This window comes from Prionailurus bengalensis, chromosome A3, assembly GCF_016509475.1.
Source record: "Prionailurus bengalensis isolate Pbe53 chromosome A3, Fcat_Pben_1.1_paternal_pri, whole genome shotgun sequence".
NCBI classification, from domain to species: domain Eukaryota; kingdom Metazoa; phylum Chordata; class Mammalia; order Carnivora; family Felidae; genus Prionailurus; species Prionailurus bengalensis.
The window spans coordinates 135,854,561-135,877,075 of NC_057354.1; the positions used below are offsets into that span (position 1 = coordinate 135,854,561).

Consider the following 22,515-nt stretch of genomic DNA (forward strand, 5'->3'; position numbering starts at 1 on the left):
TTGAGACAGAGAGAGAGCATGAACAGGGGAGGGTCAGAGAAAGAGGGAGACACAGAATCTGAAACAGGCTCCAGGCTCTGAGCTGTCAGCACAGAGCCTGACGTGGGGCTCGAACCCACGGGCTGCGAGATCATGACCTGAGCCGAAGTCGGATGCTTAACCGACTGAGCCACCCAGGCGCCCCAATTTGTAGTTCTCTAAATGTCTCCAAGAGTAACATGTCAACTAGTCAAGTATAACTCAACTCCTATAGTTGTGCATTAAGATTACGTGTGATGGGGTGTGTGGCTGCCTCCTGGACCCTCAGTACGATGGGAAGTGGGGTTACCGGTGGGCAGGCAGGCAGGTGGGCAGGTAGGCCTGCATGAACACAGATCTAGTAAGGCTCCGGAGGTGGGTCGTGCCAGAGAGGCTCTCGAATAGTACGCAGAATCCACTGGCTTTTGTGTCAGGGAAGGTTCCCAAACCCCTGAAAACTGGCACCATGTCACTGAGCCACTGTAATGTAACGGATTTCCTCTCTGTGCAAGGTGTTGGCATGGGATGGGGTGGGGGCGGGGCCGGGGAAGGCAGAATTACACCTGCTAGCAGGAACTTGCTCGTTCACCCTGGGGATGGGCCAGGGCTCCGCCCTCCTGAATACACAGAAGAGTCAGCTCTGTGGCAAGACAGATGGACAGAAGCTCTGTGAGTAACGCTCAAGGGGCTGAGGGCAGAGAACGGGGGTGGGGAGCTGACTTTGGGAGGTGGCCTTCCCTCTCGCTCTCACTCCCAGCACAGTCTGGGTTGGAGGAGCGGGAAGAATGTTGCACGCACTATGGCGTAAACCTGGGAGGGCCAATTTATGTCTCTGTGCCTCACCTTTCTCACCTGGGGAATAAGTGTCTTCCTCGAGGTGTTGTTCATGCGTAAAGGAGTTCATGCATAAAAGGCATTTAGAACCTGGCATGGTGTAAGCGCTTAACAAACATCAGCTTGTTATATTGTCTCCATTCACAGATAGGACAGCAGTTACTTAGCACGTTCAGCGTGCCAGGCCTTGGGTTACTCTGCTCGGCACAGGGCAGGAGTGCCAGACCTCACGCCAACACACCGTTATCCCTGGTGAGCCTTCGACTTAATTTCAAAAAGTCACCCATCCCTCAGGACATTCTTCCTGCTTCTTCCAGAAAATTATCACATATTCAGAGAAACGTGAGATAAACGTGAGTATGAATCAGACATCTCGAGCAGCGTCCTGACCTCGTGTCGGTCTTTGTACAAACAGGAACATGAGGCTGCTCCCGCCCTCCAAAGCTCATAATCCATTTCCAAATAGTGACAGGCGTCTTTGCAATCTGGTGTGAACACGGCAGGATTTCTCGGCAGTGAGACACTCAGCGGACTTGGCAGAGGGGAGGCTGAAAAAGGGTTCCTAGAGGAGCTGCTGAGAGCCGGTCTTGAAGGCTGAGCAGACCTTCCCGGGGGGATGAAGACGGGGGACTCATCACTGGCAAAGGGACCGGCCAGGGGAGGGCCCGTGGAGTGACGGAGCTCAGTGTCCCTTAGGGACCTCCACGTGTCCAGTGCAGCTGGAGGGGATCAAGGCATCCAGCAGGACCACGTCGCCTCCAAGGCCTTGGATAGAACCTGGCCTCTTCCAGCTTCTGGGGCTGCTGGCCACCCTGGTGCTCCCTGGCTTGTGATGACAGAACTCCAGTCTCTGCCTCTGTTTTCATGTGGTATTGTGTGTGTGTGTGTGTGTGTGTGTTTGTGTGTGTGTGTGTGTCCAAGTTTCCTCACTTTATAAAGACACCAGTCATGCTGTATCAGGGCCGTCCCTAATCCAGAATGACCCCATCTTAATTTGATTACATCTGCAACAAGTCTATTTCTTTTTTTTTTTTAAGTTTATTTTGAGACAGAGAGAGAGAGCATATGCGCACACAAGTGGGGGAGGGGCAGAGAGAGAAGGAGAGAATCCCAAGCAGGCTCCGCACTGTCAGCACAGAGCCCGACGAGGGGCTCGAACTCACGAACTGTGAGATCATGACCTGCGCCAAAACCAAGAGTCAGACACCTAACCAACTGAGCCACCCAGGCGCCCCCTGCAACAACCCTATTTCTTAATAAGGTCACTGGTAGCATGGGTTAGGATCTTCGCATTCCCTTTTTGGGGACATAATAAAATCCACGCAGGTTCAGACACTATTTGGAAGCTATTTCCCTCACCTGGTCTTCATTCAAAAAGCTCCCTTTTTAGACTTCTTGTGGTGGTCATTTTGCAACATATGTAAATATTGAATCGCTATGTTGCACACCTGAAATTAATATAATGTTATATGTCAATTATAGCTCAATCAAAAAAAAAAAAAAAAAGCTCCCTGTTACTGTCCATGCAGTGGTCTTTATCAGTCCATTCTTCTGGAAGTCTCCTAAAGTCCCCAAACCCAGTCCCTTTGACACCATTATTAAGTGACATTATTTTAGCACTTCCAGGCACAGGAAAAAGACAGCTCAGAACCTTGAGGAGAAGCCCCAGAACTGTTAAGAACGAAGCTGTTTCTGTCACTCAAGGCACAAATTCTAAAATATTTCAGGGAGTTCATCTCCAGGATGGTAAGAAACTTCTATCAGACCAGCGAGAATTGTGTCTTCACCACTGTGTGGATTGATCACTTTCTGCAGAAGTTTCCTGGGTACAAGCGGGGGTCTGATTTCTCATCCACCTGAACACGAATCCCCTGCCCTCAACCCTCCGAGATCTGGGAAGAGGAGCAAGAGAAAACTTGCTGACAATCTGTAATTATTTACAAGGGCTAGAGACTCTGACAGTGAGAGAACAGGACAGAGAAAGAGAGACAGAGACGAAGGGAGACGGGCGCAGAGAGACACGGGTGTACGGAATGAGAGAAAAGTAGCAAGTGACAGAGAAAGAGAAAGAAAGAAACAGTCAGAAGCAGATGGGAGAGAGTACTGGAAAGAAAAGAGAGTACAGGAGGTACTCAGGAGGGTACACAGGTATCACTGGAACGACGTCATGAAGGGAAAAGAAAAGCCGGGTAGAAAAAAGTCCTACCAAGTAGTATGCCGGGGCCCAAGCATGCTTTCAAACTAGGACTCATTTGTTGCTGTAAGTGTGGCACGACCCTGCTATCCATTGTGACCCGCCAGCCCCCGCCAGGGCTCCTGGGGGCTGAGGCAGACCTCCCCGTGGGACCTGGGCCCGTGCACAGCAGACATGGGCAGTGGGTGGGGGGCTCCAGGTGCACTGGGCTGCGCCCAACAGCGATCCCCACAGCCCCTTGCCCGCCACATCCAGCTGGCCAGCCCCACACGAAACCGGGGGCTGTGGGGGCCGACTGAGCTGGACTGCTTTCCCGGCGGGCTACTACTGACCTAGGGCAGACGGACCCACCCCCCAGCTCCCAGGTTCCTCAGCTGGAAGACGGAGCGGTAACTACCTCCCAGGGTCGCTGTCAGGATGAGGTGCTGGCGTGTGCAGAGCACGGGCCCAGGGGCTGCAGCGTGGGAAATGCTGGTTAACCTCCACTTTCCCATCTGTAGGGACTTCAGTGTCCCTATTGGTGACAGTCAGGCCTCTGCCAGCCTCTGGGGTCCCAAAGTCTCCACGCCCACCTTAAGTTTCATCAGCGGGAGGCTGCTGTGATGTCACCACTCCACGATGCTGCCCTCCGGGAGCTGGCTATACCTTCTCATTGTCCCTTCCTCTAGTCCCTCACAGCTGGCGGCCGGGACACTCACTACACCTCTATCCCTGTGGTGCCTGCGGGCACTCTGAGTCTGGCTTTTCTTGTCTGCCTGGCAACCTCCAGCCCAGGCTGCCATTTTGGAATGCCCCCTCTCTAGTCTTGATGGCCTCAACCTTGACTAACATGTCAACACTCGGAAGCATCACGATGTCTCTCATTTCTTATCCTTGTTTGTTGTTTCTGATGGTAACACCACCCTCCAGGCCTCCTTTCCCCCATAGTGTCTGACCCACCATCATTTTCATGACTAAATTTCTCTTTGGCATTACCTAAATTATTTACCTTTCCTGTTTTAGTTTCCTTGTCTTTCTATAAAAATTATGGTAAGAACGCTTAACAGGACATCTACCCGCTTAACAAATTTCTGCATGTGCGTTACGTTTTTCTGGACCCTTCGTGTGCTGTCGTCCAAAAGGTCTCTCGAGCTTGTTCATCCTGCCTGACTGAAATTTGATGCCTGTTAGTTAGTAAACCCCCTTCCTCCTTCCCCTTAGACCCCAGCAATCAATACTCCACCCTTCCATGCTGTGAATTTGACTACGACAGATACCTCGTACGAGTGGAATCAGACAGTGTTCATTTTCTGTGGCTGGCTTATTTCAACAAGCATAATGTCCTCAAGGTCCATCCATGTTGTCACAGGTGGCAGGACTGCCATTTTTTTTTTAATTTTTTTTTTTCAACGTTTATTTATTTTTGGGACAGAGAGAGACAGAGCATGAACGGGGGAGGGGCAGAGAGAGAGGGAGACACAGAATCGGACACAGGCTCCAGGCTCCGAGCCATCAGCCCAGAGCCCGACGCGGGGCTCGAACTCACGGACCGCGAGATCGTGACCTGGCCGAAGTCGGACGCTCAACCGACTGCGCCACCCAGGCGCCCCTAACGTTTATTTATTTTTGGGACAGAGAGAGACAGAGCATGAACGGGCGAGGGGCAGAGAGAGAGGGAGACACAGAATCGGAAACAGGCTCCAGGCTCTGAGCCATCAGCCCAGAGCCCGACGCGGGGCTCGAACTCCCGGACCGCGAGATCGTGACCTGGCTGAAGTCAGACACCTAACCGACTGCGCCACCCAGGCGCCCCAGGACTGCCATTTTTACGGCTGATTAGTGTGTTTGGACCATTGTATGTATTTATCTGTTCTCCATTCCCCTGCAGTTGCACACTTGGGTTGTGTCCATATCCTGAGTATCGTGAAGAACTCTGCCATGAACACCGAAGTGTTCATTTCTCATGGAGATCCCAATCTCAACTCTTTGGGATAAACTTCCGGAAGGGGGTTTGCTGGATCTTATGGTAGTTCTAGTTTTCATTCTTTGAGGAGCCTCCCTCCTATTTTCCACAGTGGCTGCTCCGTTTTACGTTCCCACCAATAGGGCTTGAGGGTTCTGTCTTCTCCATGGTCTTGTTAATGCTTGTTGTCTTGTTTTTGTTTCTTTGTTTGTTTTGGTAACAGCCATCCCGACAGGCATAAGGAGATATCTCCTTGCAGTTTTGATTTGTATTTTCCTGATGATTAGCGACGTTGAACATTTTTTCACTTACCTGTTGGTCCTTAGGTTTAAAATGTGGGGTAAGAGCACCTGGGTGGTTCAGTCAGTAGAGCATAAGACTCTTAATCTCTGGGTTGTGAGTTTGAGCCCCACACTGGATGTAGAGATATGGAGTTTGCTTAAAAAATAAAATAAAATGTGGGGTAAACGATCAAGCTCTCAGGGATGGCACAGAAATTAGACATATGGACACTACTGATTTATCCCGGCTCCCCACACTCATCCTGCTATTGAGGGACCTGCTCTCCTGGCCCTGTTGGTTCTCAGTGGTCAAACGAGAGTAGCCATTCGATGACCGTCCAGGCCCCCGGCTTCGGTTGATTCAGCCTGAGGAAGGCACTTGATCAACTCCTTCCAACTAGAGTTCTTCCCCAGGAATTGGCATTTGGAACTGAGGGATGCCCACATCAACTTAAGTCCTCTTAGAAGAGTGAATGTAGGCAGTTGTTGCCAGGAAACTGATGTGTGGGGAACCGATAAAGTTAGCCTTCAGGAAGGAGGAGAGGTCAATGCAAGAAGATGGAGAGAAGACTGAGTTCACTGTAAAGACCACAGCTTTTTTCCATCCCAATAGATTTCCTGTACACCTGCCTGTATCCTTGTCATGAATCCATCTGCCTTCTTCTTGCGTGCTTAAAATAGCTTGATGTGATCCCTGTAGCCCAAAGAGCCTGAACTAATACACCATGAACAGGGGGCACTGTTTTCTAAGAGGGCTACCCCTGGGAACCAATTCTGTTCCCCCATGATTAGGTGCATGACTTTGGACCGAATACTTCATTTCTAAGTCTCCTGTGCTCAATTACAAGGTAGAAATGAGACCACCAAAGTCACAGTGTTGTTGAGAGTTTTAAGGAAGAAAAGGCGCCTTCTAAAACACTAAGTGCCATGTTGGGAACAGGTTAACCCCCCCGGGGAATGTTAGCTTCTCTACCATTATTGTTGTTACAGCCAAGCAAAGTCACGGACGTGTAACAAGCCTGTTAAACGCAATAGCTGTTTATATTAACCACAAGCGGGCGTCCGTGACTCTGCTCTCGTACAATCTTTTCTTCGGGATCCCCAACGCTCTCCTTATGGCTCTAAAGAACAGATACTTTCAGAAAGAGCTAACCTGAATTTTACGCAGCATGAGACATTAGACCATTCCTTCCTGTTGGAAATGGTTTATTCTCCCCTCCTATTTTCTCCCTCTACCTTGCAGACAACTTCTCCTGAGCCTTCCCTCTACAGGTAGCTCTTCTTCTGCCCATGCTTTAAAGTTAATTCCCTGCCTTGGGCCTCTTCTCCTTTGGCAACTCTCTCTCATCCCTCTTTGGCTCCCATATCCTTACCGTCCACTTGTATAGCAATGCTCCAAAATTAATATCCCACCCTGAATACTCACCTAAGTGTTATTCTCATGTATCCACCTGTCCTTCGAATACACCCACTGGGTGCTCAGCCTGTCCATAGCTAAACCAACAATTTCCCTCCCATCTCCATCCTGTTTCTCCCCCATAGTCACTATCCCAGGGCACTCTGCACATTCATTGAGAGTCTCAAGCCAAAAACAGGGAGCTGCTGACTTCTCCCTGTCATCTCCACAACTCTGCACCCAAGGAACTGCCAAGTGATGTTCCTTACGAACATCACTAAATACAACCTCTATTCTCCAACCCAACTGGCCTTGGTCAGGACCTTCATCATCTCGCCGCTGAACTCCCGCCACAGCTAGGTTTGTGCTCCCAAATCTAGTGTCGGCAGTCACCCGGGACTAAACTGCAAAGCCGATCGTGCCCCCGACCTGCCTACAACTTAACCTGAGGATAAACGTCAAACTTGAGCTCTTCTGTCTCTACTCAGGGCTCAGACCACAAATATCTCCAGCCGAGTTGCTGTCATTGTTTTGTTATATTTTTGTTCCTCCTAAGGAAGGGTCTAAAGAAAGGAGAGGAACTGCACAGGTACTTACTGGACACTGTTCCATCTGTAGCGTGACCACCCCCACTACGCTGCAGGGGCAGAAGTTGCGTATCTGAGCTGGTGAAGAAGCAGTGAAGCCAGTGATCGGTCTGTACCACAATCAGTCTCTGACCCGAGGAGAGAATTCACTTCTCAGTGAGCAGAGATACGGAGAGAGAAACTGCATACGTGTCTCTACCGTCTCCTCTGGCCCATATCACTCAACACCGTGCGCCCTGGAACCAATGGTGAGCAAACCTCACTTATCTCACTCCCCTCCAGAGATGCCTGCCATCTATTTTAACTTGGGACAATGATGTCCTTCCCACCACGGATGCTATGCCTTGTGACCTTTCCTTGTTGAGACGGAAGGCCTCCTTTCTACCCCTCTTTTCTCGAGTGTTCCGAATCATTACTAAGAACACAGCAGTGACTGGTACCCGCATGTCCTCCCTCTGTCCATGTCAAAATCCAAGTCAAAGTCAAAATGAAATAGGTTCGAGCCTAGACTACCAGCGTGGGTGCCTGTATCTGCTCTTTCTCTGACCTCTGCCCAGGCCAGGCTGAGGACAACAGCAGGAAATAAGAGGCCACACAAAGCACAGCCGAGTCCACCCAACTGCCCCAGCTGAGGTAAGGGACACGGGACAGGCCCCAGCCTCGACCCGGAGAACCACGTACCCAGCTGACCCGGAGCTAATCCCAGGGGCCTGGGTGAGCTCTGCGGAGGCTGGAAGAAGTGTCCACACCACCACTCGATGCATGGGCAGTAGTAAATGTAAATGTTTGTGGTTTTCCGCCGCTAAATTTGGGTGGGGATGATTAATTACCAGTAGCACACTGATACGCTCCTGCCTCTTTTATCCGGAGTAAAATGGGGGGAAATGCCTACCATACAAAATAGATGACTTCTACTACATATGATACTTGATAGGTAATGCCTGTCGAGTAATAGGTCTACAGCACAGAGTGAGCATTCCTGCATATTAACTTCTGAGACTCTAGAACTGTTTCTCATTCTCGTGTTGGGTAATTTGAAGAGCTGCGATATCCTCACCACAAGTAAGCATGAGATGTCATTCTAGGCCTCAGCATTTGGCCTAAATCGTGAATGCCAAAGAATGGGTGTGCTAACAGTCAGCAAAATTGAACAGCAGGAGACTTATTCCTGAGCTGTGCCCTCCCTGAACTGGCTGCCTGGGGATGGAATTCTGCCCTGACCCATGGAAATGTGTGCAGATGGGTACAGGAGACAAGCAGTTCTCTGGGAAAGCTTTGGTTGATGTTAGTCTTCTGCCCATCCGGGAAGAAAAAGCCATCAGAAACCTCACCACGGGGCTTAGCTCCAGCATGTTCCCTCGGAATATGATTAATCACTCTCTAAATAATGCAAGTCTTCCAGGAACAATAGAAGGCAGTGACTACAGAATATTCATAAATATTCAACTGAAGCCTGGTGGAAACGTTATACTCCCAACAGGGTTCTGTGCTGACATTGGAAGTCAGACCCCAAGTCAGACCCACAAAACCGTGCAGAAAAATATTTACATAAGCAAGCTCAGTGTGGGCTATGTTATGCTTTTGCCTGGACACTGGGAATGAATGTGGACCTGATGATGAAGCTCCGGTCTGAGTGCCAGCAGCCTATTTATGTCTGTGACCCACTTTCATGTTGTTGGGGGTGAACAGAGTAGGGCTACTGGGGCCACTGTATTAGCAGAGCCCAGGTCATCGAAATATTGTTTTATTTGCCTTTTGATTCTGTGGTGTCCATTCGCCCTTCTAGATTTGGTACCCAACCCCTAGACACTAGGAAAAATAAAGTGTAGACCCAGGCCCTATGTTCTCTCAAGGAAAGTGCATTCCACAAAGGAATACAGACTCATAAATGTGTCACTGCAATTGATCTCAAGTGTCAACCTGGTGACTAGACCGAACGGTAGGGGGCTGCAAGAGGAAGGAGGGGCTGCGGATGCTGGTCTCAGAAGGTGAGACAGGGTGGTGGCCGGATCTGCAGGTAAGTCTTCACAGAGGATGGGACGTGAGCGGGTCTCTAGGAGGAGATGAGAATTTGCAGGTGAGAAGACAGGGTGGGAGATTCCATGCGTCTCTGTTGTGGTCTGGGACAGTGAAGGCCTGGGTGGTGATGGTTAGGGAGCATGAACTGGAAAAATCGGAGCTAAATCTGGAACAGGAATTTGGAGAGCCAGAAAAACACAGTGGCCTTTCCCTCCATCTCATGGTTGGTGAATTCTGGCTGCAGTTTGGGCGAGAGAGGACGACTCGGAGGGCACTGGGCTATGAGGCTGGCTGACTCCTTCGGAATCTGATGGGAACAAGAGAAGCACCAGCCCTGCAGGCTGCCGCGAGCTTCGAGAACGGGCTGGCGGTTGCCTGGACATTCGTGCACTTGGACCTGAGCCCTGTTGTCTTTGTCAACGTCCTCCTGGCTACTGATGTCTCTCTGAGAAAGCAGAGTGCCAGCAAAATCCAGCCAGAAACCTCACAGTTAAAAAAAAAAGCAAAACATTAGAATCAGATCTCAGACCTTCCAAAGTTCTGAAGAAAGTACCAAAAAGGACAAAAGACAGAAGAGAAAACCGTGCAAGAGAAGCACAATGGCAAGTGTGCGGGAGACAAGGAAGCATGGCCGGTGGGGCTCCGTGGATTCTGTCTAGAAAGCCCTTGTTGTGAACCTTATCCTGATGGGCTGCCGCTAGGATGGGCGATACTTCGAAACACTGCTGTGTCCAAAATCAGCATTTAAGCGCCACTTTCCCCTGCCAACAATTTCAGGTCCTGAACACCACGTCTGCAATCGTGACACCAGGCTTTCAGCAGATTCGGAGAGCCACAAAGTAGCACTGCATTTTTTTTTTCTGCCTCCAGCACCCTTTTCGCTCAAAAAAACGAACTTTTAAACGATTCTTATTAAGCAATCCACTCAGGGAGCTTCTCTGCAACCCCCCACCCACGACCCCTGTGATTGGCTTAGGGTTTCTCCCTCACCCCTGCCGACTTTGACTTGGGCTAAGTTCCAGGGTAACAAAGCACCGGGTGGGAAAGCTTGGGGTTCTCAGTAGTCAGCACATCCTGAGAATTGATGGAGATTTCCATTTGACTCCTGACCCCTGGTTACTGGCACCAACACCGACTGAGGTATCTGCCTCCACTTGGCCCCCAGGCCTCTGTCTACAAGAACCACCCTGCATTTCTACCAGAAGTTTTGTTTTCCCCTGCGTCTTCGGTGCACTCACTCTACCCAGAAACCTCAGTATAGACACCACACTGTTGCCCGACTCCAACGGCGCTGGGCTGGGGGTGGTGGCAAACACAGAGGACCAGAGAGCAGAAACACTGAAAACTAAAACCTTAGGTTAATAGTACAACAGTGTCCTAGTTCATCCATGGCAACTCTCACCAGGCCTCATTGGGTCTCCTCTACCCACTTAGGTTCTTTTTTTTTTTTTTTTAATATTTATTTATTTTTGAGAGAGAGTGTGTGTGCATGTGTGCAAGTGGGGAAGGGGCAGAGGTGGGGGGCAGGGAAAGAGGATGTGAAGTGGGTTCTGTGGTGACAGCAGACAGCCGGACGCGGGGCTCGAACTCACGAACCGCGAGATCATGATCTGAGCTGAAGTCGGATGCTCAACCTACTGAGCCACCCAGCACCACCCCCCTCCTTTAAATTCTTCATAAAGGCACATCTAGACACAACAGGCATGTCCAGGGGGCGTAGAGAAGGGAGCATGCATACAGCACCTCAGAGATGCCGTCCAAGAAATACAGAATGTGGGAGCCCTCTGTAGGAAACACGGCTCCCTCTTTCACAAAAAAAATATTGTAAGGAAAAACATCTGAGGGAAGAGAAAGCTGCAGAGTCAAACACATGTAGATATGCCCAACCACAATGTTTGGACCTTTCTGAGATTCTGATTAAAACCAACTAATGCAAAATCTGTGGAATAAGGGAAACGTAAACACCGATTAGAGATTTGTGATATCAAGTAATAATAGCTGATTTTTTAGATACGATAGTAGTAGCAGACTTATAATTAATAGTCCTTATCCTTTAGACACACGCAGGGGCACCTGGGTGGCTCAGTCAGTTGGGCATCTGACTCTTGACTTCTGCTCAGATCCCAGGGTCATGGGATCGAACCCCATGTAGCACTCTGCACCGAGCGTGAAACCAGCTTGAGATTCTTTCTCTCTCTCTTTGCCCCTCTCCCTGCTTGCTCTCTATAAAATAAAAGAAAAAAAATTTTTTAAAGAAAAAAAAAAAGAAATACCTGGAGAAGTGTTTAAACATTGATAAGATATCTGATATTTACTTCAAAATATAAAGGCTGAAGAAAGTAAGATATGGAGAAAACCAGAGTTTCTGGCCACGATCTGATCATAGTTGGACACAGATGTTGAATTCATACGGGTTCCTCATATTGTTCTATATCATTTTGTATAGGCTTGAAGTTTTCCATAATACAAAGCTAAAAATAATCAGTCTGAGAACAGCTTTGTCTTCGTACTTTCCCTATACACACCCTCTTGTTTTACAACTGGCCTCCATAGCTTGTGCTGTTGTGTCATCCTCTGCCTGGAGCACCCTTGCCTTGATTCTTAATTTTCTTCTCTTCCCTCCATTTCTGACCTAATCCCTACTCCTGTTGGCTCTTCGAGTCTTCATGTGGTGGCCACCTCACCTATCACGCTGATTCATCTTTGCACCTTAAATATCTAGCACGGTGCCTGGCACACTGTTGATACCCACATTAAAGAGAAGACTGTTATTTTCGTCTCTTCGGTGTTGTGGGGATTAAGTCACATGTGTCCACTGACAAGTATCGGCTTACGTTTGCTTTTCCGGGAAGATGTCTAAGGGAAAATGTACCATGATTCTTTTCAGTTCTTACCTACCCACCCCCTGGGATTATCCTGGAGTTCACAGGACCATGTAAAATATATCCAGGAGAGCCTGGGTGGCTCAGTCGGTTAAGCGTCCAACTCTTGATTTTGGCTCAGGTCATGACCTCATGGTTCGTGGGATCGAGCCCCACGTCGGGCTTTGTGCTGACAGCGTGGAGCCTGCTTGGGATTCTTTCTCTCTCCCTCTTTCTCTGCCCTTCCCTCTCTCTCTCTCTCTCTCTCTCTCTCTCTCTCAAAAACAAAGAAACTTTAAAAAAATTAAAATATATTCAGGTTGATGGAGGGCAACTAGAACTTGATAATTCTAAGACTGTTAGTAAGATAACTCCAATCTCCATAGGAAGAATGGAGCCACTCCAGTAATTACACACAAAAAACAAATAGTAACTTCCCCATCCATTATGGTCATGCCATCAACAGAGTCGACAGAATGGAGGTTATCTTCACTATTTGGCAAACAAACTTGGCGATCAGAGAAAACGCTTGTCCAAGTTCATTCAGCTAATGAACTGAGAATGAGATCTAGCTCTCGTGATTCCCTGACGCCCTGGGGCCTCTATAACACTTGCCAGAGGGCCACCCAACTCCTGTTCCTCCAGATCAGAAAGCCTTTCCTAAGCTGTCCCTAAATCTTGCTTCTGGAATGAACCACGGAGCACTCACTCCGCAAATATTAGATCTTCAGTGTGCGTCAGGTGCTGTGCTGGAAGTGGGGCTAGACAGGTCAAGAGAAAACGGGCTGGCTGTCAGCTTCGAACGTATTGCAGATAGATTTAACACAAGCCATTGTGTCACCGTCTCCAATAAGGGATATAGAGAGCTCCGTGTGACACAAAGACAAAGCTTGGTGGTTTTAACCCTTGACTTGGCCACAGTTAAGGCTGTAACGTACTTCTCGAAGTCTCCCTTCTCACCTCCAGCTGATGAATGAGCCATTTCTTTGATAATCCAGACTGGCGAGAGCTCTCAGGGGTCAGACCGTGCAGTCCTGGGCAGGGAACGTGAGGCATCTCAGCACATGAAGCTCCAGAGAAGAGCTCCGAAGGGAGCTTGCCCACATGCCGCACCAGGCAAACGGTCGGGGAGCTTCTGGTGTACATGGGGATTATGGCTCTCAACGCAGTGGATGCAGAAACCGGAGATCTGCAGATGACCAAGGCACCAGTCACTCCAGCAAAGTAGACACTGAAGCAAGGGAAGAGGGGACCAAGCCAGGTGGGAAAGCCATGCAATCTGAATTATAACAAAATACGCAAAGGCAACTCCCTAACAGGAAGGAAAGGTTGAAGGCTGTGACAGGAAATGCTGCTGAGAGAATACCGAAGGCTGGGGGTGGAAATGGGACAGGGCTGCAGAATTCACTAGAACGACCCAGAAAAGATCTATGAGGCACACGACCCTTAGGTGGAGTGTGCTGAGGAGGGGCAGTGGGTAGGGAGCTACTGTCCCTTGCAGGCCTGTGTCTGCCTCGCCCTCTGCCTGTCCAGTGTGCATTTTTTTTTACAGGTGTATTTTGCTTGCGTTTCGCAAAGCAGAAGTTCGCTTTGTTGTAACTGCCCTTCTTTTCCGCCCTCGCATTGTCTGCTTCTCCTAATTTGTAGTAACTCCCCATCTAGTATCACCTGCATGTTTCATTACGCGCTGATTGCTCCTGTCATGAATAAAAACGTTAAATGATTATTTAATATCCATCCTGCACTGACAACCAATCAGTTGTGCAGAATAGAGAAACAGGTTACACTCTAAACGTGCCCCATTCCTCCTGCCCCTGAAAACTTCTCAAGCAACTGAGCGTGGGTAAGTTTTTGCCCTTTCCCCTTCGTGGACCAAAAGGATTATTTTTTCAGGATCTTGGGTTTCAGGTGGAACCAGAAAACAAAATCTCCAGAGATCCTCTCTCCCCAGAGGCACGTAACGTTACCTAATTAGTCCTTTCTTGTCTATTGCTTTTGTTTTTAAGAACTTATATCCTGGGTGTCTGGATGGCTCAGTCGGTTAAGTGTCCAACTTCAGCTCAGGTCATGATCGGGCGGCGCATGGGTTCGAGCCCCGCGTCGGGCTCTGTGCTGACAGCTCAGAGCCTGGAGCCTGCTTCAGAGTCTGTGTCTCCCTCTCCCTCTCTGCCCCTCCCATGCTTATGCTCTGTCTCTGTCTCCCAAAAATGAATAAACGTTAAAAAAAAAATAAAAGAATTGATTTAAAAGAATTTATGTCCTGCCAAGGTTCCCGTCCTCTCATGTAGAACAGTGGCTTGTAAACACCACCAGGCCTTGAGCCCCGTGAGGATGGGGGCGAGGAAGCTTCGCATCTTTTGGTGTCCTTGTTGCCGGTGATTTCCGCAGAGCAGGTGTCTGGCATCCCTTGTTTCATCCATCTCCTGCGCATTCATACTCAATCTTCAGCTAAAGTGAATCTCTTCCAGAATGAGCTGAGTGGCCTTTGCCAACATCTGCTTCTGTGGTTTCCAATTTCATCCAGGATCTTATTTTTATTCCAGTTCACACCCTGGGGAATGTCGATTTCCAAGGTGATCCTGTCCTGGGAAGTACTTTGCTGTCCTGGGAGAACCGTCTGGAAAAATCCTCATGGTGCTGTTAATGCCCCTCGATCCTAGCAAGGCTGCCCTATTCTCACGTCTCTGAAACCCTTTCTGAAGACAGGTTCCCTTGGTCACCACTGGCCCCTGCCCTTGAAGAGCTTACATCCCGAGTTTCCTTTCTACACGCCGTGGGGCAGGGCCTCTGCTCCACAGTCCACCAGTCACTATTACCGGGAAGAGTCAACAAGAAAACACCACGTGAGGATGACAGAGATTGGGGCAACACATCCACCAGGCAAGGAAGGTGAAGGACCGCCCCCAAGTGACACCTGCACACCCTGAGCTCAACTCGGAATAACCTTCCCTGCCCACGTGCTGCCCATCGGTGTGGCCCCCACCTCTGGCGCCCGGTAATCTGGGTCCCTCTGAGTCTTTAATGTTGGCAAATATCACCACTGAGGCATTCTGGTAGGGAAACAGATCATGTGCCTATAGATACAACATACATACAGATTTCTCTGCTCAAAATTGTTTCTCAGCAAGAGCATTCTCTGGGGCTATTCCTGCCTTCCAGATTAGCTCAAAGAATCAAAGTCCAACCAGAGTGCGGAAGCCCTGTTTCGGGGAGGGGAGCTTCAGCAACAGGGGCTTCTGGACCCCAGCTGGGCAACCCCTCACCTTTTGTTCTTGTCTGTCTCCTCTGACTGGCCTCGCCAGGGCAGGACCGTCCACCTGTGGACCATACTCCCTATTATAGGCTGCACTGTGTCCCCAAGAAGGATGCTGGGAGTCCTGACCCCCAAGACCTGTGATTGTGACCTTACTTGGAATCGGGTCTCTGAAGATGATCGAGTGAGGATGAGGTCATAGTGGACTAGGGCAGGCCTGAATCCGATGACTGGTGTCCTCATAAAGAGGAAAGGTGGACACAGACAGACAGACACAAACACACACACACACACACACACACACACACACACACACACACAGGAAAACACCACGTGAGGATGACAGCCTGGGGCAGTGCATCTACAAGGCAAGGGAGGTGAAGGAGTACCAGCAAAGCACTAGAGGCCAGGGAGACAGGCTGGGAAGACATCCCAGCCCAACAGTCCTCAAAAGGAAGCAACGCTGGTGACACGCTGATCGCAGACTTGCAGCCTCCGAAACCACGAGGGAATAAACTTCTGTTGCTTAAGCCCCCCAGTCTCCGGTAATCTGCACGGCAGCCCAATACCCACTCCCCACAGCTTTAGAGCTGGGTTCCCAGGCTCCACGCACTGGGCCCTCCGAGGTCGGACACTTGGGTAACTGGTACCCCGATGGGCCGGATGGACCAACTTCCTGGACTGGCCACTCCCTTGAACGCTCCCGCCCCGAGTTTTGCTTAGCTGACGCCTACTCATCTGCAAGGCCACACACGGCATCTTCCCATCAGCCTCCTCTGACCCGCCACCCTCGCCGGGTACGGTGCATACGTATGCCCTCCACGTAGTACTTGGCACACCTTATTCTCGTCACCAAACGGCAGACCTGCCTCCCCTCCAGACTAGGAGCTCCCAGTGACTAGGAATAGTGTCTTGGGTGCCAGCAAATCACCAGTTAACAAAATACACCCCCTCTGATCGGCACCTTAAGCTTCTAAGGATGGTTTTTAAAATGTAACCACAGTACAGGGAACAGTCCCCCATTCTTAGCCTGCTGCTTCACGTTAGTAAGTAAGGTATATATTCTCCCACAAAGTTTAAATGCAGCAAATGAAAATCAAAGTGAGGTACCAGAGTCACTATGAAGACAAGCAGAATCTGTATTTATTCTTCTTTTCCCGGTAGGAAAAGACGCTCATGGATTGTTACGACGCTGCCCGCAAATCTTGACAGGCTTGTAAATATTCGTCTTGGGCACGGAAGCGGCCAACAGGGAGATGCTTTCTGATGCCGCGTCACTGGGCCGGAACCACAAGGAGGAGAGGGGAATGTGTGGCCGCTTACCCAGCGACCCGGCAACTCAGATCAGTTTGGCACCAGGAGCTGTGAACACTCCCGACGGAGAAAACCTCAGAAGAGGAAAGCGGTTCTGCCCGTGACGGGAGCCCACCCCCCGACCCGCCCTCACTCCCGCCTCCCATCGTCGTGTTTTCAACCTCCGGGCCAGGAGTCAACGAAGAGGGTACAAAAGATGGAGCCAGACCGATTTACAAAAGTAACCTGTATTCCAGCCAAAATCTCTTTAAAAAGAAAAATCCCTTTTCTAAAGGGGGGGGGGGGGGGGGGGGGGGGGCGGGAGACAAACTATGTAAGACACAATACATTTAAAATATGTATTGAAATTACAAATCAAGCTTTTTCATGTGATTCCAAAGTACAAAACACAACATTAAAAGGCATTCAAACAGCTCTTTTATACATCACAGTGTTAGTGGCACAAGATGGACTGACATGTCAAAAACGAGAACCGAACTTTTGTTTTTACCACCGTTGCCAAATACATACCGTCTACGTGTGCATGACCCATTCGTGCATATTTTTATACAAGAGTAAAAATACACCCGTGGTAAGATGGGCAAAGAATGAAGGAAAGGTCAGGCATGTGGCTGGTACTTACCCCCAACCCAAGGCTCCCAGGAGTGTGGAAGACGAGATGATACCAACCGGAGGAAGAAGGGCGCCCGTGGGGCTTTATCAACCAAAACGGCATGCTCCCCTACTACTGACGCATTAGCAACTATATTTGGGCGCAGGCCCTTCGTTCCATGTGGCATTTTGGGCAATACCGGTCATAACCTCTTCATTTTGTGTATCTTCCTAAGGGCTTGGGTTAATTATAAAGAATAAACAAGCTTTGGTATTTTTTAAAGAGACCTTCACGAAGCTTTAGACATGCAAAATATTGTCCCTTGATGATTTCAGTGTCATATATATATATGTATATATACACACACACACACACACACATATATATATATATATATATGGAGACTTATTAATAAATGAGAATCTGAGAAATATACAAAAAGCCCACCCTGGTTCTTTCCAATCTCCTAATTTTTAAAGACTTTCAAGGGAAAATGTCTTCTCCCAATTTCTTAAATAACTTTAAACTTTGCAAGCGAGATAGATGAAAAAGATAGACTCATCTTGGAGTAGTTTTTAGATCTCTGAGGATCCCTTTCCCCACGGGCCCTGGACTCTAAAAAGGAACCGGCCTGGTCCTACACACACTGGTTTTTATGGAATAATATTCCATAAAGAGAACTTGTTCCCCTTTGCAAAAGGTGTGAGCCGTGGTGGAGGTCAGTTCCCCGGGCTACGGCCACTCCCGCGGGGTGAGGAAGAACTGATATGGACAGCCGGTCATGCTTTCCAAGGATCTGATTATGCTCAGGTCCTGAGTCGATCTCTGCTACGCGAACATCTACAGTGACTCCTCCTCGGAGGGCGCCGGCCTCTTGTGACCGCTGCAAAGCTCAAAGGCCAGGCTGCAGGGGACATGACAGCCAGACTGACAGACTAGGCCTGTCCCGCAAAACCACCCAACGGGGTCAGAGGGACTCGGATGACCCACAGGTCACCCGCACCCTCCAGGGCCACCCCAACTGGACACCGGTTGAGTTAGCCATGACCTGAGGACCTTCTTCCCTCCTCGCCAGGATTTCAAGGCCTCGAAAGGGGTAAACATACATGTGCTTCCAGAACGTCGGCACGAAGACCATCCGTGAAAGGGAATGTCATCTTCAGTTAAGACAAGCTATGCCATGTAACAGCCCACCACCAAGTGCAGAACTCCCCAGGTTTCACCAGGGAGTGAGGGCAAGGTTAAAATCCAAGACGTGGGCCATCTTCCCAGGTTCCGTTTACATTTTACATCAGGCATGGTTAGTACTGCACCCCCATGAACAATGGGGTTGGCGTTCCCTACTGAAATAAAAGCGTCACACGGAGGAAATTGCAAGTTTATGTAAGAATCCCATTGTAATCCTGCTGGTATCTTCCCAAGGAACAGACGATTTTAGCTGTATAACTACAAAATCAAATTGAGGCATGCTTGGTGCAAAAACTCGGGAGGAGGCAGGTGCCAGTGTGGCTGCGGCTGGCCCGAGAGTCTTCATGGTCCCTACCTGGGTCGAACCACGTGCTTGTGAAACGTGTCAGGGGTGAAGGCACAAGGCTGGTGGGGGCTATGAATGTGCAGGGCCTGCTTACGGATTTCTCCGGGACAGACGAACAGCCCAACCCGCTAGGAATAGAGACCTGAGCTCTAGCCCAGGGAATGCATCCTTTCCAAAGGCTCCCGTTCTACCTCGGAGGAGAGGGGAACGACCCCGGGGACTTGTGCGGTGTGCAACAGGACAGGGATGGGGTGAGGCCTGCCCCCTCCTGGATCCAAATGGAAACAGGGCCGCAAGCCGGCCGCCTCTGACAGGCATTTTAAAGGGTGCCACTAGACAAGTGCATTCACTGATCCCAGCCTGGGCCACTGACTCGAGCCTCAGGACTCACTGAGCGTGACCTCTCCAGAAAGCCACCTACCACAAGGCCCTGTCGCAACAATTCCAGCTACAGAGACTCACTGCCCAGGCTCCACTGAGAAGACAGTCTCAGGCATGTTCTTACTTTGTTACTGAGTAAGAATTCAGCTGTGGTCATAAGGAGAACGTTCTGAATATGATTTTGACACAGACTAGCTTCCTAACGGCTTCAGTTTCATAAAGATAATAAATACTACAGGTGAAGAGTGAGGTGACGCTGTTCCTTCTAACCTAGCAAATGTTAAGAAACAAAGAAGTGTCTACACGGGGAAGGAAAGCAGGACCCGAGGCCAACACAGAAAGGTAGAATCAAACACACAAAAAACCCGCCACATTTTACAAATGTGCTCACAATAAGCAAACACGTCAGATTTTCCGTTTCACTCCTTGGTGGAATGTGTAATAAGTTTTAAAAAGTTCCGCGATAATAAATCGACAACAATTGCCTTTCTGTTATTTCAGAGGCCCCCAAGTTCAATGTAATCGGTTTGCTCCTTAAAAGCACACGTGGCCTCAAAGGCCATAGGAGAGCCAACTCTCTGTAAAGACGCGTTCTCTGCGTTTTAAACTCAACGGATGGAGCAACGTGTGTCTTAGTCATCCGCGCGTTCTGCTGCCATGGTAACAGTCACACACGGCCTAGGAGAGACCGAGTGGTACAACCCCCTAAGTGAAAGGGAAGGTGTTTTCAGCGGGGCAAAATGGCTAGCAACGGGACTCGGAACGCTGTAAGGTAACAGGATTTCTCCAAAATAACTTAAGTCATTTAAACAACTGAAAATCAGGAAGCTTGTCCCCCAGGCCCCAGGGGCGTGCTCCAGTCCTGCCAGGAAGCCCTGCCTAAGAGGATCAATAGCACTATTCGCTCCTTACTGTCTGTGCGAGGAGGCTGGGGCAAGCGGCCAAAACATACTGATTCTCCGCAGAGCCATTCCCGAGTCAAACATTTGGTTTCCAAAGACATTACAAAATATCTGCTCATACCTGGATGAGAAGAGATAAGCCCCATGAGCTGAGCTGAATCACCAAAGAGAGAAAAAATAAAAGGAAAATCTAGTGATGAAGATACTCCTTTAAACACGTCAGTATCGTCAAAGAAACGCAACAATATGGAAAGCGCGTTTCTAACAGCACACCGCTTACGGTGTTCAAAACGTCGTCACAGGCTTCAAGAAAAACACAAAGAGCGCTAAGGCTTTCTAAATCTCCTGAAAAGTGGCCGAGCCAGAAAAGTCATTTGAACAGTAACTTCTTAAAATGCACATTTCAAGAAAGGCATAGGATGGTTTAGATGCACCTTGTTGATTTTTCACTACTCAGTTGGAAAAACAAAAAGACACCTTCTAAAAAGGATTTTACTAAATGCCATTAGTAATAAAAACAGTTGTCATAAACAGAGTGCTTTTCTCAAGTCAGAATTATTGGATTCTGCCTGAAGTGAGTTGTAATCCTTAAAAGACTCCTTCTCTCAAAAACATGGCACCATCAGGACGCCAAGGAGGAGACGGACAGCGTTTTGCACAAGAAGGTCTCTGAAGCAGCCACCAGACACTCCTAGTCTACCGCCACTGGGAGAAAACTGCCCGGGGTGCCTTGCACAGCGCCTCCCTTGTCAAGTCGGCAGAGACCGATTGTGTGGGGACGCACCCTACCCACTGCAGCCTGCCTTCCCCATGCCCAGGTGACCGCACCCGGGGCCTCGGCAAGCGCTCTGACATCAGTCCCTGAAATCACGGCATCCAGCGTGACACTGTGAAGCTCTATGGGGCACGTAAGGCAAGAAAGATGTTTAGTGAGGGGGGCGGCGGGGTGGGGTGGGGGCGGGCCACGCTTCCCGGAGGCAGGGGTCTCGTTCCAGCATCGCGCCTTCCTCTAGGTGGGTAATGGGTCATCGTCACCTTTACTGCACTTGCACTTGCAGCAAAGTACAAACGGAGTGGCCAAGAGCAGGAAAGGCGAGGCCACCAACAGCAGGAGCCCAAATCCAGCAAAAATGCCCACGACCTGCAGGAAGGAAACATAGGAGCAGAGGGTAAGGTGGCTAGTCTGTAGGTTCCACGACTGAAATATAAACCACACAACCATCCATCCTCCCGTCATCTACTCATCTGTCATTCATTTATGCATCTACCCAGCCACCCATCTACCATCTAGCCATTCATCCATCACCCATCCATCCACCCATCCATCTACCCATCCTGCATCTACTACTCATCTACCCACCCATCCATTCATCCATCCACCCAACCCATCTTTCCACTCAGCCATCCATCCATCAAGCGATCACCCATCATCCATCCTATCCCCCCATCCACCCATCATCCACCCACCATCTACCCATCTGTCATCCATTTATCCATCCACCCAACCCATTTATCCACTCAGCCATCCATCCATACCTACATGTATCAAACGATCATCCATCACCTATCCTATCCCCCATCCACCTATCATTGTATCCTTCATCCATCTACTCATCCATCCATGCATCCATTTGTCCACCTATCCATCAGTACTTGCTTCCTCTCACATCCCCTGCCCTTTCATTTCTTTTTCTTCCTCTCCCTTTCCTCTTCCACCTCCTTCTACCTAAGGACCCAAACTACCATCCACTGATACACCCAGTTAACAAACAAGTCTCCCCTGAGCCAGACACTATATGAGGTCTTACAAATACAGAGACACATCAGATCATGGCCCTTGAGGAGCACCAGTTCAGTGGAAAGAGGCTTGAGACTTCATCAACAGACAACAACACATTTTACAGAAACTGCCATCAGGCTCCAGGTATAAAGGGAGTCCAAGGGTCAGACACCTGCATTTGCTAATGGGAAGGAAGGCGGCCAGTGGGACATGCCTGAGATTACAAAGATAAGAAGGTGGTTAGCGTACAGGAAAGACTAGGATAAGACGGGAGAACTCGAGAAAAGGAACCAGACCTGTGTTACTCCCAGAGTTTAAAACCCAGCACTGCTTTTAAAACTGACTGTTACAGGTTCTGACTTTGTTTTATAACACATGCTTATGCCTCGGTATGAGCAGGTGCCAAGAGGAATAAGCCTCAAATGTAGACACGTTGTCATCTAAGTCAGACAGTGTGGCTGGTCAGGAAAGCAGGGTGTTCCTATTTTGACAGCCTCCAACATTCGCCACCCGCCCTCCCCCCCCCACCCCCAAGCAGAGGACAATGTAGAACTGAAACCTGATGACAGAGTCACAATGCCACCTAGTGTTCACAATGATAAATACATGACTGGTCCGGGCACTCTG

The 22,515-nt window shown here is 49.4% G+C and overlaps 1 protein-coding gene across 6 annotated transcripts in view; it reads right to left on the minus strand.

Annotated features, from left to right (window-relative positions):
• RNF144A (ring finger protein 144A) overlaps window positions 1–22,515 on the minus strand; it is a 291,346-nt gene that overhangs the window by 150,451 nt on the left and 118,380 nt on the right. For 5 of the 6 annotated variants that reach the window (XM_043604608.1, XM_043604613.1, XM_043604611.1 and 2 more), the window contains one exon: window positions 16,911–21,249. The exons of the other annotated variant lie outside the window; for it this stretch is intronic. In XM_043604608.1, coding sequence (XP_043460543.1) covers window positions 21,118–21,249 — 132 coding nt within the window. In that variant the 3' untranslated portion in view covers window positions 16,911–21,117. Of the gene's footprint in view, window positions 1–16,910; window positions 21,250–22,515 lie in introns of those variants that run through there. 6 annotated transcript variants of the gene reach the window in all.